Source organism: Ochlerotatus camptorhynchus, unplaced genomic scaffold, assembly GCF_037179485.1.
Source record: "Ochlerotatus camptorhynchus isolate MF236.1 unplaced genomic scaffold, CSIRO-AGI_Acam_v1.1 ptg000366l, whole genome shotgun sequence".
Classification (NCBI taxonomy): Eukaryota; Metazoa; Arthropoda; class Insecta; order Diptera; family Culicidae; genus Ochlerotatus; species Ochlerotatus camptorhynchus.
Genome location: NW_027040854.1, coordinates 654,972 through 671,193, shown reverse-complemented (window position 1 = coordinate 671,193; position 16,222 = coordinate 654,972). Strand labels below are relative to the sequence as shown.

At 43.6% G+C, this 16,222-nt stretch overlaps 2 protein-coding genes across 2 annotated transcripts in view; one reads left to right on the top strand and one right to left on the bottom strand.

Annotated features, from left to right (window-relative positions):
- The first annotated feature begins 463 nt into the window (after positions 1-463).
- The window catches only part of Cmtr1 (Cap methyltransferase 1), a 62,931-nt gene continuing 47,172 nt past the window's right edge, over positions 464-16,222 (top strand). The window contains exons 1-2 of the mRNA XM_065232273.1: positions 464-553; positions 617-980. Of these exons, the coding sequence (XP_065088345.1) occupies positions 620-980 (361 nt within the window). The 5' untranslated portion in view covers positions 464-553; positions 617-619. The remainder of the gene's footprint in view (positions 554-616; positions 981-16,222) is intronic.
- Positions 5,754-13,408, bottom strand: LOC135709856 (uncharacterized). The gene is made up of 3 exons (XM_065232279.1): positions 13,157-13,408; positions 5,909-13,096; positions 5,754-5,849 (listed from the first exon to the last, which is right to left on the bottom strand). The coding sequence occupies exon 2, from the start codon at positions 12,772-12,774 to the stop codon at positions 6,367-6,369; it is 6,408 nt and encodes a 2,135-aa protein (XP_065088351.1). The 5' UTR covers positions 12,775-13,096; positions 13,157-13,408; the 3' UTR covers positions 5,754-5,849; positions 5,909-6,366.

The following is a 16,222-nucleotide window of genomic DNA, read 5'->3' as shown; positions in this document are numbered from 1 at the left end:
TTTTTAACCATTTTAGGCAAGGTCAATTTATGGTTCGCGTTTATGCGGGGAGGCTTACGTATGAGTAAATACGATTTCATCCACCATAGTGTATCATAATATTTTGGGTACTAAAATTTGATCGGAACACCTGCATTTATTTTCAATGTATTAGAAAGTTTTTAATATCAACGAGGACAAAGAACCAAGCGCTTGCATTCTCCTTTTGAAAAAATAGGTATTTTTCACCCATTCTACGGTAAACACAATTTAAGAAAATGGGTAAAAAACACCCATAGTTTACCCATTAAATGAGGAGGGGAACTTTTAGCAGAAATGGGTGTTTTTTACCCATTAATGGGTTTTTGCGAAACACCGTGAATATTAGAAGGAGAAGAGGAGACAAACTAGTCAAAAGTAGGTCAAAGTGAACTGGCCGCTGGGTACTTTTTTCTTACCGTGTCGAAAATTCTGCTCCCATCAACTCAACATCAACAGAGCAAAACTGCGAATTTTATATTGAAAACATCAAATCAACTTGGTCCGATTAAGATAAAGCAGCTTAAATAGACACGTATGGAAATATTAGTATTTTAATGAATAAAATGTTTTTCACAACATTGTTTTACAATTTCAGAAAATGTCTTCCCAGGACTCCGAATCCGAAAGTTCGCCTACACCGTATTATGGCAGCTTTAACTCAGGATCTCAATACGATGCAAAGTCAAGTTCAAGCGATGAAGATGCATCAAGCGACAGCGAACAACCGGAAAAACGGAGAGCCAGTTTGGGCGACAATGATCTGTACCGGAAGAAAGCTAAATTTAGCGATTCCGTGCCAACATATTCCGCTGCAGGATCGGAAAATGCTATTTATTCCGAACAATCCCGAAGAATGATGGATCGAATGAACTACGATAAAAACAAAGGTCTCGGAAAAAGTGGCCAAGGTCGTCTAGATATCGTCGAAATTGCATCTCAGAAAGGCCGCAGAGGATTGGGTAAGTGCTTCAGGAAATACATACCTATGTGGCGTGAACAACCCAAAATGTATTAACATAACCGAGGATATCCGAAAAGATAATCGATCAATGCAGATTGCAGATTGGACCTTTGAAATGTACCTACATCTGTAGATTTGTGTGTGATCAAGTTCTCATATAACAACTACTGTGGGAGAGCTTAGACTTGCGACTTATAATGCGTTTATTTTTCCAGGCTGATTTGCTGTAGCTTTGCGGAGCCGATATTCATTGTTTAGGTTACAAAATTACTTAAAACTATCGTTAGTAAAGCGGGGCCGATTACTTGCGGCTATCTCGAGGTTAGGAATAACAAATTGTTACAAATGGATGGCAGGGTAGGGATTAAGAACACAAGGTCTGGAGAGCAATGTACTCTTGATCTCGAACTAAGCGACATACCAGCCCAGTGGCAGGCGCGTAGGCAACATGTTATACAGTGACAGCGGACCCAGCACAGCAAAATAAATGATTTGAGCCCGGGACATGCTGCCTACTGTCAAATGCTACTGTTGGTATAGGCCTTGTCACTGGCCTGCGACATACTGATCAAAAAGACATACATGGGGGTACACCGATGGGCAGCTAACAACTTGGGAGAACACAAGATGACACTAACTACTAAATCCTTAGATCTATCCGTTTTAAAAACACAAATTAATTTCAAATAGTCGAGATCTCGGCTAACCAAGACATCTCTAACGGGTATCGCGGGTTGTTTTTCTCGGGCCCTGAGAAATATGGATAACTCAGATCTGGCAACACGGTGTAGGGTACATGACCAAACAACATGCTCGATATCGTGATAACCACTGCCACACGCACATAAATTGCTGCCTGAGAGCCCAATTCGATAGAAGTGCGAGTCTAACGAACAGCGATTGGACATAAGCCTTAACATAACTCGTATAAAGTCGCGGCTCATGTCCAACCCTTTGAACCATGGTTTGGGAGAATAGAATTAAACCATCTTTCCATTTTTGTTGCCAACTGATGAGGACTTGCTGACGAGCAATGGAGAAAAATCGTTGAAGGCAATTTGTCGCTCAAAAATATCGCCTTCCGTAGCGTAGCGCCCACCTTAGCCAACGAGTCCGCTTTCTCATTACCCGGAATTGAGCAATGAGAGGCGACCCAAACTAAGGTGATAGCCGTACTTGCTAGGGAGTGCATCCACTCCATTTTCATTCTTTACTTTGAAAGATGTGAAAAGTTCGTCGACCTCTTGTATCCAGGCCGACAATTCCTTTTTCTTCCAGAAAATTTTGAGAGGAATTTGAATGGGTCTGGGAGACAAAATCCGTCCCCAGGGCGGGGGCACGAAGCTCTGCCATTTCGGCTTTGAGCTGCTCAATTTCCTCATTTTCTTGAGGTGCAGGATTTCTCGGCATTTTACTATGTTCACTGTTCACTTAGGCAGTGAACCATTTGCCGAGTTAAATTTAACTCGTGGTTTAAAGTGACATTTGGAAAGTTATTCACCTCTATTCCCGTTTTCATACGAACCAGATTCGTTCGAAACGAAAGCAATTTCCCATTCCCGTTTTCGTTCGAAGCAATTCTAGCTTTCGAACATCGCACGTTCGAACGATTTTGTGCTATTCCCATTTTCGTACGAAAGCGTTTTTTTGTCCGCATGTCAAACGTCACTCCAAACTCGCGAATCGCGAGACAGCCAGGGGATAAAAACTTTGAAATTTTTTGTAATCCCTAATAAAAATGTTAATTTGCTTAACGACTTGTTCGGGGTTGATTGATTGATTTATCTTTATTAAGGAGGCTTTCAGCCTGAGGCTGGTTCGCCACCAACGTGTTTGGGGTATCATCCAAACTATTTGTGGAATAGTTCAATCATTTGGGTTATCGTTTGTGTATGGTATTTTTTTATAAGGGATGGCCTTAGTGTACAAAAATATCTACAACCAAATTTTTGGTGTTTGATTGTAATAATTTTACTTAAAATTGCGTGAAGTTAAAGATCTCATATGGAAATTGATTGAAAAATCATGCAATAAAAATATAATTTAGATTAAAAAAAGGATCGAAACAGCTAGAAAATTTTGGACAAAGGCATTTTTGTAACAGCTTACATAACAAATATTTATGTATTTAATAATGACCCCAAAACATTGCCATAGCCATATACAGTCAAGATTTCTATAGTGCGGATTCGTTCTTGCCGGATTCCTATAGTACTGATGCCAGTGGATTCCTACACCGAAAATAGTTTTCATGTAGCTTCCATTGGAAACGCACATGATTTTCATCCATAATCAAAATTAATGGAATTCATCTGAATTTCACATAACATTTATGCGATCACATTAATTTTATATGATTTTTCATATGAATTTCATGGACCTCATAATATTCATGTAATTTTGTGGTGGGATTTGCTGCTATGTGATCACAGGAAAGCTACACAGCAAAAAAAGTTGTTGAATATTACATCGAAACTGCTGCAACCAGGTCAATCCATCGGTTGTGTAATATCACATTGTACGATGTACATCGATTTTGCGAACAAAATTACATCCATTGATGTAATATTGTATCTGCTTTTTGCTATTACATCATTATTTCATACGTCAGCTTGAATTACGTTGATCGATATTACATTTTTTTTTGCTGTGTATGTGAAAATCACATGGATTTCATCCATTAGATATGTGATAAATTTTTTGAGTGTATAGTACGGTCGATCCGGCATTAACGAATACACGTAGCATATGGGATTAGAGCTAATTGGGACCAAACACTGATTGTACGGCAATTTGAAGAGATAACTTCCTGATGTCTCTTGAGAAGTTGTTAAGCAGAAAGTTGGCCACCTTTTGGGACGATTCAGTTTCTGGTAGGACACAAGTCTGATCCTGTGGAAGGTCCGGAATATCCGTAAAAGTGGCCAATTCATGAAAATGATCCTAGAGCTCCACGGCTTTTTCGAAACCACTCATAAATGTCTTATCAGAATGAATTCGGAGTTGTGACTGGAATATGGGCCCTGGGGACCACGGGATGGTTCACCGGAAGATCCGGAACATCCGTAAAAGTGGTCAATTCATGAAATTGATCCTAGAGCTCCGCGGATTTTTTGAAACCACTCATAGACGTCTTATCAGAATGAGTTCGGAGTTATGACCGAAAAATTGACCCTGGGGACTACAGAATGGTCCACTATAATATCCGGAACATCCGTAAAAGTGTTCAATTCATGAAACTGATCCTAGAGCTCCACGGATTTTTTGAAACCACTTATAGACGTCTTATCACAATAAATTCGGAGTTGTGTTCGGAAAATGTACTCTGGGGACCATGGAATGGTTCACCGGAAGATCCGGAACATCCTGAAAAGTGGTTAATTCATAAAACTGTTCCTAGAGCTCCGTGTTTTTGTTTATACCTTTCATAAACGTCTTATTACAATTAATTCGGAGTTTTGACTAGAATTTGGACTCTAGGGACTACAGGATGGTCCACCGAAAGATCTGGAACATCCGCAAAAGTTGTCAATTCATGAGACTGATCCATGAGTTTGCGAAACCACTCATAAACGTTTTATCAGAATGAATTTGGAGTTGTGACCTTTGGGACCACGAGATGGTACACCAGGAAGATCCTGAACATCCATAAAAGCCGTTTTTATGAAGACAAAAATATTAGCACCGAAACCATCATTTTTAGGTAGGGGAATTTACGTATTCTCGGCAACCTAAGCAGCGACCTTCTTTCTATAGCCTTTTTCTCTAAGGAACGCACACATATGCAGTATGGGTTTGTTTACAATCTTTTGCTGCCAGCTGCTCTAACAATTTCAGTCGAAAGAATTGTCAAAAACTGTTTTGAAACGCTTTTACAAAGCTCCAATCTTCTCTAGTGAGAGCGAGTATTGTCGGCAACCAGTTTTTCTTCGGCAACCGTTCCATTTGAACTGCATGTAAATCTGCTGTTCTATTATCGGCAACTCGAAATCAGCTACAATTTGTAGTACGTGTGTTGCATTTCAAGAAAACCTTGCTAGATTGCTTTTTCTCAGTGGTAAAAATATAGTCAAATTGAAGCTGAAAGCATAAAGAATCGTTTGCATGCACTCAGCGAAGTGTTTTCATTAGAAAATCCAGTGAAAATAGTGTTTCAATTTGGGTTGCCGAAAATAGTCTGTCATGCCGAAGCCGTCATTTCCCCTATATGGTGTCTTGGGGAAAGCTTATTCGTATTTTTAGCCGATTTGAAATTAGGGTGGTCCTTAAAATTGGTGAATTGAAAATTCAACCTTTTTTATTACTTGAGATAGACTAATGCAGTTTTTTTTTTAAAGTTGTAGAACAATCAATTTGAACCAACTTTGCTCACGGCATCAAATTTTTATCTCTTATGGTTCATGACTTATGGCTATTTTAAACAAGTAGGTTGGAGTGGCCTCTAGAAAATATTTCTTTAAATATTTTTATTGGTGATCAACGTATAAACAATATTTAAAGAAACCCGATTTTCTATGGGCCACCCTAACCTCTCGTAAAAACATTACTCTAAATACTTTTAGAACTTTTTATGACGCATATTTTTGCAGAAGTCACTAATTTGCATCTCCTTTATTTAAAAGTTATGGCTAGTTTTTGATAAAAAAAAGATTTTTCTTTAATTAAATTAAATACTTTAAACAAAAAATGCTCTCACAGTTTTTCCACAAATACTGAAAAAAATTAAAGGGTTGTGTCCTAGACACGACCGCAGTATGACGTAGAACCACACAAAATTGATGTTTGTTGGAAGAATAGTTGCGGATGTCGCCTGAATTTGCCGAATTCATTAACGTTTATTACCGAGTAATAGGGAGGTTATAAATTCCTAGAGGAATTAATTAACAAATTAGACATATGCGAAATTAATTACCCTAATCAACCTACTTTTAGCAATTCAACTTCTCTTCCACATAATACTCCGAATGCGTCTTGAGCATCCCTAGCTATGCGCAGCTTTAGCGTTCACTTGTGTAGATCTAGCAGTAGTTTGTAGTATTTATAGTATAGCACTAATTTCTCCTTAGTTTCTAGCCGTAGTTGTAACCTATTTGTAAGAACACTAATCTGTAAGCAAATCGATCTTTTCCCATACACTACACCTCACCTTATCTTGAATTTAGTATTTACGGTCAAGGTATAAACACTAGATAGATTAACTTAGGTTTTAGCACTAGATTATAGGACGAATTTAGATTTTAATAATAGACCTTCACTATATCATGTAATTAGTATCTTCTTTTGTCTGATTGGTTTGTTGTCTATCCTTGGTATCGCAGCCGATCCCTTCGCCAGCGCCAGGTGTGGCGCGCAGTGATGTGGCGTCGAGTGGGGGCACCGACGCTCTAGTTACCGACGGGCGTAGACAACACTCCCCCCGGAATGCGCGAAGGATCATCCGATAGCGTATTCGTCCTAACGCCTACGTCGAGCACAGCCAACGAAACTGCCGGGCGCTCGTATATTCCACCAGACGCTGTTTGTACTGTCGCCCACCGTACCTGTCCGTCTGGAGCCTGATGCGTAGCGATAACTCTGCCCTTAGGCCAGCAGTTTCTGGATAGCTTCGCGTCAACGATCACCACAGTATCACCGACAGTAATTGGAGTCGCTGGAGTGAACCACTTCGTTCTTCGCGTAAGACAGGGTAGATAGTCTCGTACCCACTGCTTCCAGAACTTGTCAGCCATAATTTGTGACTGGATCCAGCAGTTCCTCCGTAGCACGGGACTATCGTTGAACGGAACCCATGATCTGAGGCCGTTTGCTGACCCTAGCAAGAAGTGGTTGGGTGTCAATACGGGTGACTCATCACCGTCTACGGGAAGGTCCGTCAATGGTCGAGAGTTGACGATGTTTTCAACCTCCACCATCGCATTCTGCAACACTTCGTCGGTCGGTAGTCTGCTAGGTTGTACCTTAGCTAGGTTTTGCTTCACGCTACGGATCAGCCGTTCCCATGCTCCACCCATGTGTGGTGAAACCGGTGGAATAAATGTCCACTGGGTACGACTCGTAGTGAACTCGCTGGCCAGTCTATTTTGATCGAGTAGCTCGATTGCCGCCTTTAGTTCCTTGCTGGTAGCCTGGAAGTTGGTCCCACGGTCACTGTAGATCACAGCAGGAACTCCTCTCCTAGCCATGACGTTTCGAATTGCCATTACGCAGGAGTCGGTGGTCAGTGTGTGAGCGATCTGCAAGTGGATGGCGCGTGTGGTCAGACAGGTCGCGAGAACCCCCCACCGTTTTTCAGAATGTCGGCCCACCGATACTAATATTGGACCGAAATAATCCACCCCCATGTAGGTGAAGGGACGACTGAATGCAGCCAGGCGTGACTGCGGAAGATCACCCATCATCGGAGGAAGTGGTTTTGCTAGGTCATTCTTGCACTGCTGACAGTATTTCCGAACAGCGTTGTAGGTCGCTTTCAGTCGAGGAATGCGGTACCGTTGCAGGAGCTCGTTGACAATCGTTGCGTGGTTCTGGTGGTTGAACCGCTCATGGGCCTCAGCTATAATTAGTCGGGTGACTTGATGACGACGAGGAAGAATAATGGGTTCAGCAGCATCACGATCGACGAATGCGCACGCCTTCGTTCGACCTCGGAATCGGGCAACTCCGTTTTCGTCGAGGAAGGCACTTCGAAAGAGTGGGTTGTTCCGAATGATCCTTCCTTGTGGACTCGTTTGGTGATATCCCGCTGCCAGCGTGGCGATCTCGTCCGCGTAACCTTCGGACTGTGCTAGGCGGAACAAGTAGTTTTCAGCTCTAACCAGTTCCTGCTGAGTTAGCGACCCATTGACACGTTGTTCCTTTCTTGTGGACCGCTTCAGGTTCTGAACGTACCGGAGAACATACGTTGTGCGACGAAGCAGAGGACTCCAGCGAGAGAAGTATTGTGGATCGATAACTGGTTTTGTTGTTGATTCGTGGAATAGCAAGTGTGGGCGCAGCTCTTCGTCGGTAGTTTTTCCGAAGCCTGTCGAGACAGGCCACTCCTGTTGTTCTCGCCAAAGGAATTCTGGCCCCCTGAACCAGCGACTTTGTGCAGATAAATCTGGAGTTCGTGCCCACTTTGTTCCATCATCGGCCACGTTCAGCTTCGTTGGAACCCACTGCCATTCACTAATCTCCGTCGACTCTAGGATCTCGCTGACCCGGAAGGCGACAAATTGGCTGTATCGCCGATGGTCAGATCCTAACCAGCAGAGCACGTCCTTGGAGTCCGTCCAGAAAAACCGCTTCGAGACCTTGATGGACAGAGACGACAGTATAGTGTCTGCAAGCCGCGCACCAAGAAGAGCCGCTTGGAGCTCAGATCGCGGGATTGACAGGAACTTCAGTGGAGCTACCCTAGTTTTAGCTCCCGCCAAGGCACATTCGATCGTGTCTCCCTCATTGAATCGAAGGTAGACGACCGCTGCAAACCCATTCTCACTGGCGTCGACGAACGTATGCATCTCAATATCTGCTTCAACGGATGTCAAGGATCGGTAGCATCGGGGAACCTCGATGGAACTCATCTGTGGAAACACTGCCAGCCATGTCAACCATTTTTCGAACTGCTTATCTTGAATCGGATCATCCCAGCCGATCGCTGTCCTCCAAATCTCCTGCAGCAACACCTTCAGGAACATCAGTAGATGTGAGATAAATCCCAACGGATCGTAGACCATCATCAACATTCGAAGAACTTCTCGCTTTGTTGGTCGACGGCTTCCGGTTAACAAGGCTTGTTCGTATCGGGATGATACTTTGTAAGTGTAACGATCTGTCATGGTGTTCCACCACATCCCTAGCACCTTCTCCGTTGTAGGTTCCTCACCGATGTTCAGGTTTTTCTCCTCCGTTGCTTCACCTTTAAGTGTTGCCTGAACCCTTTTGGAGTTCGAAATCCAGTTTCGTATCTCGAATCCGCCACGCTCATGAATTTCTTTCACCTCTTGCGCCAGTTTCACAGCTTCCTGTTCCGTTTCCGTGCTTACCAGCATGTCATCGACGTAGTGTCGCTTGATGATGGCGTCGACTGCTTCCGGGTGATCCTGTTCAAAACGTTTCGCATTAGCGTTCTTGACGTGTTGCGCGATGCTCGGTGAACAGCAGGCTCCGAAGGTCATTACCTGAACGACATACAAGCTGGGTTCTATTTCGTTTTCGTCTAACCAGAAGAAGCGTTGGCAGTGTTGATCCATATACCGCATCAGAATCTGATGGAACATCTCCCTGATATCCCCACATACGGCCACCTTGAACTCTCTGAAGCGAATTAATACGGACAGAAGCGATGCCAGCTCATCGGGACCCTTTAGAAGGACCGAGTTGAGAGAAATGCCGTGGACCTTGGCTGCAGCATCCCATACCATGCGTATCTTTCCAGGTTTGTTAGGGTTTTCTACGACGAATATCGGAAGGTACCAGACTCGTGGATGTGGCTCTCGGAGTTCTTCAGCGGTCAGCTTCCTAACATAACCCTTGCTGATGTGTTCCTGCATCTTCGTCTTCAGCGCGTCCGCAAAGGCTGGATCCTTTATCATCCGATTTTCCAGACACTTCCACCGCCGGAGGGCCATCGCTTTACTGTCCGGGAGTCGGACATTCTCGTACTTCCATAGAAGACCACATTCGTAACGGTTATCTCCTAAGCGGGTTAGAGAATCCAACAGGGATCGAGCTCGCTGTTCTTCCTGCGAGAGCAGTAGCTTGTTTGGTTTGACAACCCCGAGGCTGTCAAGCGCGAAGTATGATTTCATCGCTTTGTGGAGATCATCATCATTCTCCCGATTGCAATCGCAGGTTTGGACACTGTGGTAGTTCAGATATCCGGCCGCCTCTTCCTTTCCGGTACAGTTGCCGTACACCATCCAGCCTAAGCGAGACTTCACTGCGATTGGCTCATTCTGCTTTCCCTCCCGGCTTTTGATTCCATGTCCGAGTTTGGCGTTGTTTAAACCGATGAGGATTCGAGGACTGATGTCTTCGTACGCTTCGAGTGGTAGTCCAGCCAGGTGCGGATATTTGTTCTGCATCTCGGTAAGTAGCAGCGTTTGCGGACGAATTTGAAGGGAAGACATGGTGTACACTCCCGACAGGTCGTACTTCTTCGAGCTTCGTACACCGGATATTTGCAGATTCACCTGCTGCGACTCGTTTTCCACCCTACGGGTTCCGCCGGTCCATTTTAGGCACAACGATTTTCTCGGCCCTTCGACGCCTAGTTCATTAGCTAAGTCTTGTTCCATCAGGGTTAGCTCGGATCCATCATCGATGAACGCGTAGGTCTGCACTGCCTTTTCCGGTCCGTATAGTACGACAGGAACAATGCGGAATAACACTGCCGACTGACCTTGGTGGACGTTGCAGCTCGGCTCCGGTCCTTTCGGTCCAGACGGAAAGATCGTAGATGATTGCGACGTTGATGACTTAGGGTCGTGGTACTTTTCCAGATTGTGGAGCAGAGGATGATGCAGGAATGTACATCCGTTAGTACCGCACTTTTTCTGTTGCTTGCATGTTCCGTTATGCTTTCGCAGACACTTGCGACAAAGCTTGCACTCTTTCACCGTCGCCCACTTCGAATCGTAGCTCAATCCCTCGAACCTGGTACATTTTGCAACTGACGGACAGCTCCCTTTGCACACCGCGCACTGCTCCTTGATCGGATCCTTCAGTATGGACGGCTTTGGCTTGCTATACGTTTCGATTGGTTTTGCGGCACTCGTTTCTGGCTCGGAGTGGAAGTTCAGGAACCCATCCTTCTTGGTACTCCGCCTTTGTTGATCGCGTCCTGTATCCACCATAACAGCACTTGCATCTTCCGCTACTGCATACAACCAAGCACTGAACGTGGCGAGATTCGGGTTCGGGTTGTTACGAGCATACCTCGCCCAGTCTAGCTTTAAAGATGACGGCAGCCGCTCTACTAGCTCGTATCGGAGAGATGCGTTGAAGATAAAGTCGTCGACCTCACATGCTCTGATTGTTGCGACCATATTCTTCACCGTTAACGCAAAATTCACCACTGTCTCAAGCTTTTCCGTGTTTGGTGGAGGCAGGTTCCTTATCTTCTTGACGATCGACTGTACTATCGCTTCTGGGCGCCCGTAGAGCATCTTTAGCGTTCCCAATACGTCTGCTACGTTTGAAGGAAAAAGTAGCTCGCACCTCACTGCCTCCAGCGCCTTCCCTTTCAAACACTTCCGTAGTCTCAGCATGTTCTCCTCATTTGTGAATCCACACATCTGCGTGGACGACGTGAACACGGAGTAGAATAAAGGCCACTCTTCCAACGTTCCACTGAATTCAGGTAGATCCTTGGACACCGCCTGGCGAGCTGCAATTTGGCTCCGATTTAGAATACAGACCTGCTCCTCTGGAATTGTAACTGGTGTGCCTGGTCTCGGATTGCCCGATCGAATCGGTGTCGAGCGCTGGCCAGGAACGAACTGGTTGGCTTCCTCCAGGGTACCCAAATTCATCGAAGGGACGAAAGATGGTCTGGAACAGCTCTGTGGCTGCATCTGCTGGCGGTAGAACAAGTCATGGCGCTGGTCGTCACTTCGTGTGCTTGGATTTAATTCCGGAACGTAGGAAGATCTCGCACCAGCTGCTGGCTCCCGAATCCCTTGACCACGATGGCTACGGCACATATCCGGTATCGTTCCTGGCATGAACACTGTTCCATCCTGGGGATGTGAAGCACGACGTTCATTCACCGAAAATTGCTCAAACTGTATTCGTTGCGCGGTCGGAATGGATTGCGGTTGTCCAATATTAGGGTGATGAGAGCTTTGCCAGAAGCGGTTGCATTGAGCACCTAGATCCAACGGTTGCATGAATGGCTGCTTTGTATGTCGTACAGACTGTGACAGACAACTCTGATGCGGCTGACCGAGCTGAACATTGCGAAGAATTGGTGGATTTCGCTGACGCTGGACGGCATCCGGAGCTCGGTGCTCCTCGGGTCTCTCCGATGTGTTCGGTGTTTGCCCATCTGCCTCCTCTACTGCTAATCCAGAATCTTCACCGTGGAGTTCGGTTTCGACTAACCACTGCTCGATCTTGGACATGTTGTCTTCGACGTCATCAGCCTCCGTAGATGTCTCGCTTCCATAAGCCTTCATTAGTTGGTACTTCCGTTCGAGGAACCGCCTTTCCAACTCGAACTCCTCCTCGAGTTTCTTCAACTCGAGTTCTTTCATCCTTCTCGATCCACTGGTGTTGGAGCTGACCTTGCTCTTTGACCGTAGCGATGTAGTTTTCTTCGGGGGTGGATTTACTTGCTGTTGTGCGGTCGTTGTATTGGTGAAACTAGTGGGGGGAATGCGTGGGACCTTACAGTTCGGACAGACCCAACTGACATTGGCAATTTCTTCCGAAACTTCCACACATATGAAGTGGAACCACCGATCGCAACCATCACACTGCACCATTTCTTCGTTATCACGCTCTTCACACAACTGACACTGGTAATCCCGGTTTCTTCGAGCGCCGCGGATTGGATTGCGCCTGACTCCGATCGCGGTACCGATGGCGGTATTGCCGACATTGACAGCGTTAGGTACCGTTGACCCAGTTAAATGGGGATTTTTATTATTGGAAACGTCAGCATTTACGTGGCCTTCGGTGCTAGGAGGGGAAACGATGACAACGGGTGGACCTGCCTGCCCAGAATCTTTTCCAGTTTCTCCTACCATCCCTGGTGTTGGCATTCCAAGGGCGCTGCCTGCAGGGCTGGACGACTTCTTCGACATTATAAAAGAATTTATAAAATGTTGGAAGAATAGTTGCGGATGTCGCCTGAATTTGCCGAATTCATTAACGTTTATTACCGAGTAATAGGGAGGTTATAAATTCCTAGAGGAATTAATTAACAAATTAGACATATGCGAAATTAATTACCCTAATCAACCTACTTTTAGCAATTCAACTTCTCTTCCACATAATACTCCGAATGCGTCTTGAGCATCCCTAGCTATGCGCAGCTTTAGCGTTCACTTGTGTAGATCTAGCAGTAGTTTGTAGTATTTATAGTATAGCACTAATTTCTCCTTAGTTTCTAGCCGTAGTTGTAACCTATTTGTAAGAACACTAATCTGTAAGCAAATCGATCTTTTCCCATACACTACACCTCACCTTATCTTGAATTTAGTATTTACGGTCAAGGTATAAACACTAGATAGATTAACTTAGGTTTTAGCACTAGATTATAGGACGAATTTAGATTTTAATAATAGACCTTCACTATATCATGTAATTAGTATCTTCTTTTGTCTGATTGGTTTGTTGTCTATCCTTGGTATCGCAGCCGATCCCTTCGCCAGCGCCAGGTGTGGCGCGCAGTGATGTGGCGTCGAGTGGGGGCACCGACGCTCTAGTTACCGACGGGCGTAGACAACAATGTTTTTCATGCATTTTTCACTATTATACTTTATCTTAAAATTTTCAAGTATTTCAATGTTTCGGTTATGGTTAACTCAAAACAATTTACACATTTTTCTTGACAAATATCCATGTGAAATTCCACATGATTTTTATTTAACCACACATAAACAGAATCCACTCAGAAGTACGCATGAAATTTATACGCAAATGAATAGTATGTGTGGTCACGCATGGTTTTTATATGTACCGTAAAACGGGGTATCTTTGATAATACGGGTAACTTAGATAATATAATTTAGAGATTAAATTTACTCGCTACGCTTTTTCCAAATTAGAAACATTGGTTCCATATTATAGCTTAGGGTATTTCCGTTGATATCATAATATAGTTTTATATAGTTTTTATATAGTATGTCTTACATATTTTACAAACATATTAAAAAACAATTTTCGTGTTTTTCGCCTGTTTGAAAAACCACTCTAACCATCACTTATGAAATGTATTTCAAATATAGCCATCACAAATTCACTGTTGTATTCTTATTGCTTATGATGTTTTCTGATTATATACTCATACAAAGTTTCATATTTAAAGAACTAAATTGTTTGAGTTTCATCCATTTTTTTCTACATCCATCGAGCATTATGAAAGTAATCCCAAATCAAAAAACTGAAGTTCGGTCACAAATCTAAAAAAAATAGTGCGAATGCTTTAAGTTCCGTTAAACATATTACTAAGGAATTGACTATTGGATCCTCAGTACTTGTTTTAAAAATATAAAATTTGAAAAACATTCATTGCTGTAAAAATTATTTGGAATATACTTTAAACAACTATCAATTTTACCCCGTTTTACGGTACATATATTAAGTATGTGGCCGACACATACACACTTAGAAATTATCGCCGACTTCGGTAATTTTTACCGAAATCTGAACAGCTGAACTTTTCGGTAAAATTTATGCAATTCAATTCAATTGCTTTTGCTTTTTTTTATAGGAGAAGTTGTTGAGGGGGGGGGGGAGATTGTTGTGAAGGGGGGAGGGGGAGAGGTTGTTGTGAAAGGGGGAAGGTATTTACATACATTACGCCGTGATCCACCTTTAGCCGCTGATTTGGTCCTGCTTACTGCAGGACCAAGTGCCACGCCGTCCGAAGCGACAATGAGCAAAAGCATGACAGCTGTTTTATATCTTTTCCGGTTCAGAACCTGATAGGATTTCCCGCAGTTTTTTATGAATGCGGCGGAGCAGAAAGTTTCTTTTGTGCAGAATATGTAAAATAGGATGGATTTTGGATCTTAATATAATTGCATTAATAGAGGCACCAGATATGTTTCACCGTCAGTTGTGTGTAATTCACCAACTGAATGTCATCGAACATGTTTTTCAAGCAATTTGTGTTCGAATTTGAAAGTTTCGGTGTGGGAAAAAATTAAGGGAAAAACTGTTGGGGTTTGTTTAAACTTTATTTTCCGGAAAAAAGTGATCGTCAAGTCCATGTCTTTTTCGGGTTATTGTTGAGGGGGGGGGGCTTAGGAGAGGTATTTGAGGGGCGGGCGGGGGTGGGTGGTTGGGGGTAGGAAAGATTGTTGATGAGTGGGGGGGGATTAGAAGAGGTTGTTTTGAAGGGGGGAGGGGGAGATTGTTGTGAAGGGGGGAGGGGGAGATTGTTGTGAAGGGGGGGAGGGGGAGATTGTTGTGAACGGGGGAGGGGGAGAGGTTATTGTGACAGGGGGAGGGTGTTTACATACATTACGCCGTGATCCACCTTTAGCCGCTGACCAGGACCGCTGACTGCAGGACCAAGTGCCACGCCGTCCGAAGCGACAATGAGCAAAAGCATGACAGCAGCGCTGTTTTATATCTTTTCAGGTGATTTGTGATTGTGATCAGTGATTTGATTCAGAACCTGATAGGATTTCCCGCCGTTTTTTATGAATGGGGCGGAGCCAAAAGTTTCTTTTGTGCAGAATATGTAAAAAAGGATGGACTTTGGATGTTAATATAATTGCATATATAGAGGTACCAGATATGTTTTACAGTCAGTTGTTGGTAATGCATCGTACATTTTTTTTATAATGTTGGCTCTGCATGTAAAAAATAAATTGTTCATACATTATTAGGGTTTGCTTCAAATTTATTTCCCGAAAAAAAAAGATCGTCATAGTCCATGTCTTTCTCGGGTTATTGTTAAGGGGAGGGGGAGGGGATTGTTAAGCGGGACGGGGTTTTACATGCACGTTTTTTCAAGTCTCATTCCTTTACATGCACGTTTTTCCAAGTCTCATTCCTCATTGTGGTGGACACGCCGTGATCCACCTTTAGCCGCTGACCTAGTCCTGCTTGATGCAGGACCTAGTGCCACGCCGTCCGAAGCCGTAATGAGCAGAGGCATGAGAGCACCGCTGATTTATATCTTTTCAGGTTCAAGCAGAATGATGTGCAACCAAGTGGTATTCGTTTATGATGACTGGGTTTGGGAAAAAGGCTTATTTCATGAAATCAGTGATAAAATTATCATTTGTACATTTTCAAAAGTTTAATTACAGAAAAATTGGAAAAATATTTATTTTAACAGGTTTGTAATGTAATATCCTATCGATTGGCGTAATTGGATTTTAATTTCATCTATAAATGACAAAGTTACAAGCGTTCAAAACCTAACACTCCTTCACCACACATATTTTTTGATTTGCACCCCAGTATAGTCGACAAAGACGTAGTTCTACGTCAAAAACACAATCTTTTAAATGAAATCGAAAGTTTGAAAATCGGTTTGCTCCATTTAGAGACATTGTCATTTTAATAGAACCA

Excerpts from the sequence above, each read along its gene's own strand:
- LOC135709856 (XM_065232279.1), bottom strand. The coding sequence starts at position 12,774 with ATGTCGAAGAAGTCGTCCAGCCCTGCAGGCAGCGCCCTTGGAATGCCA.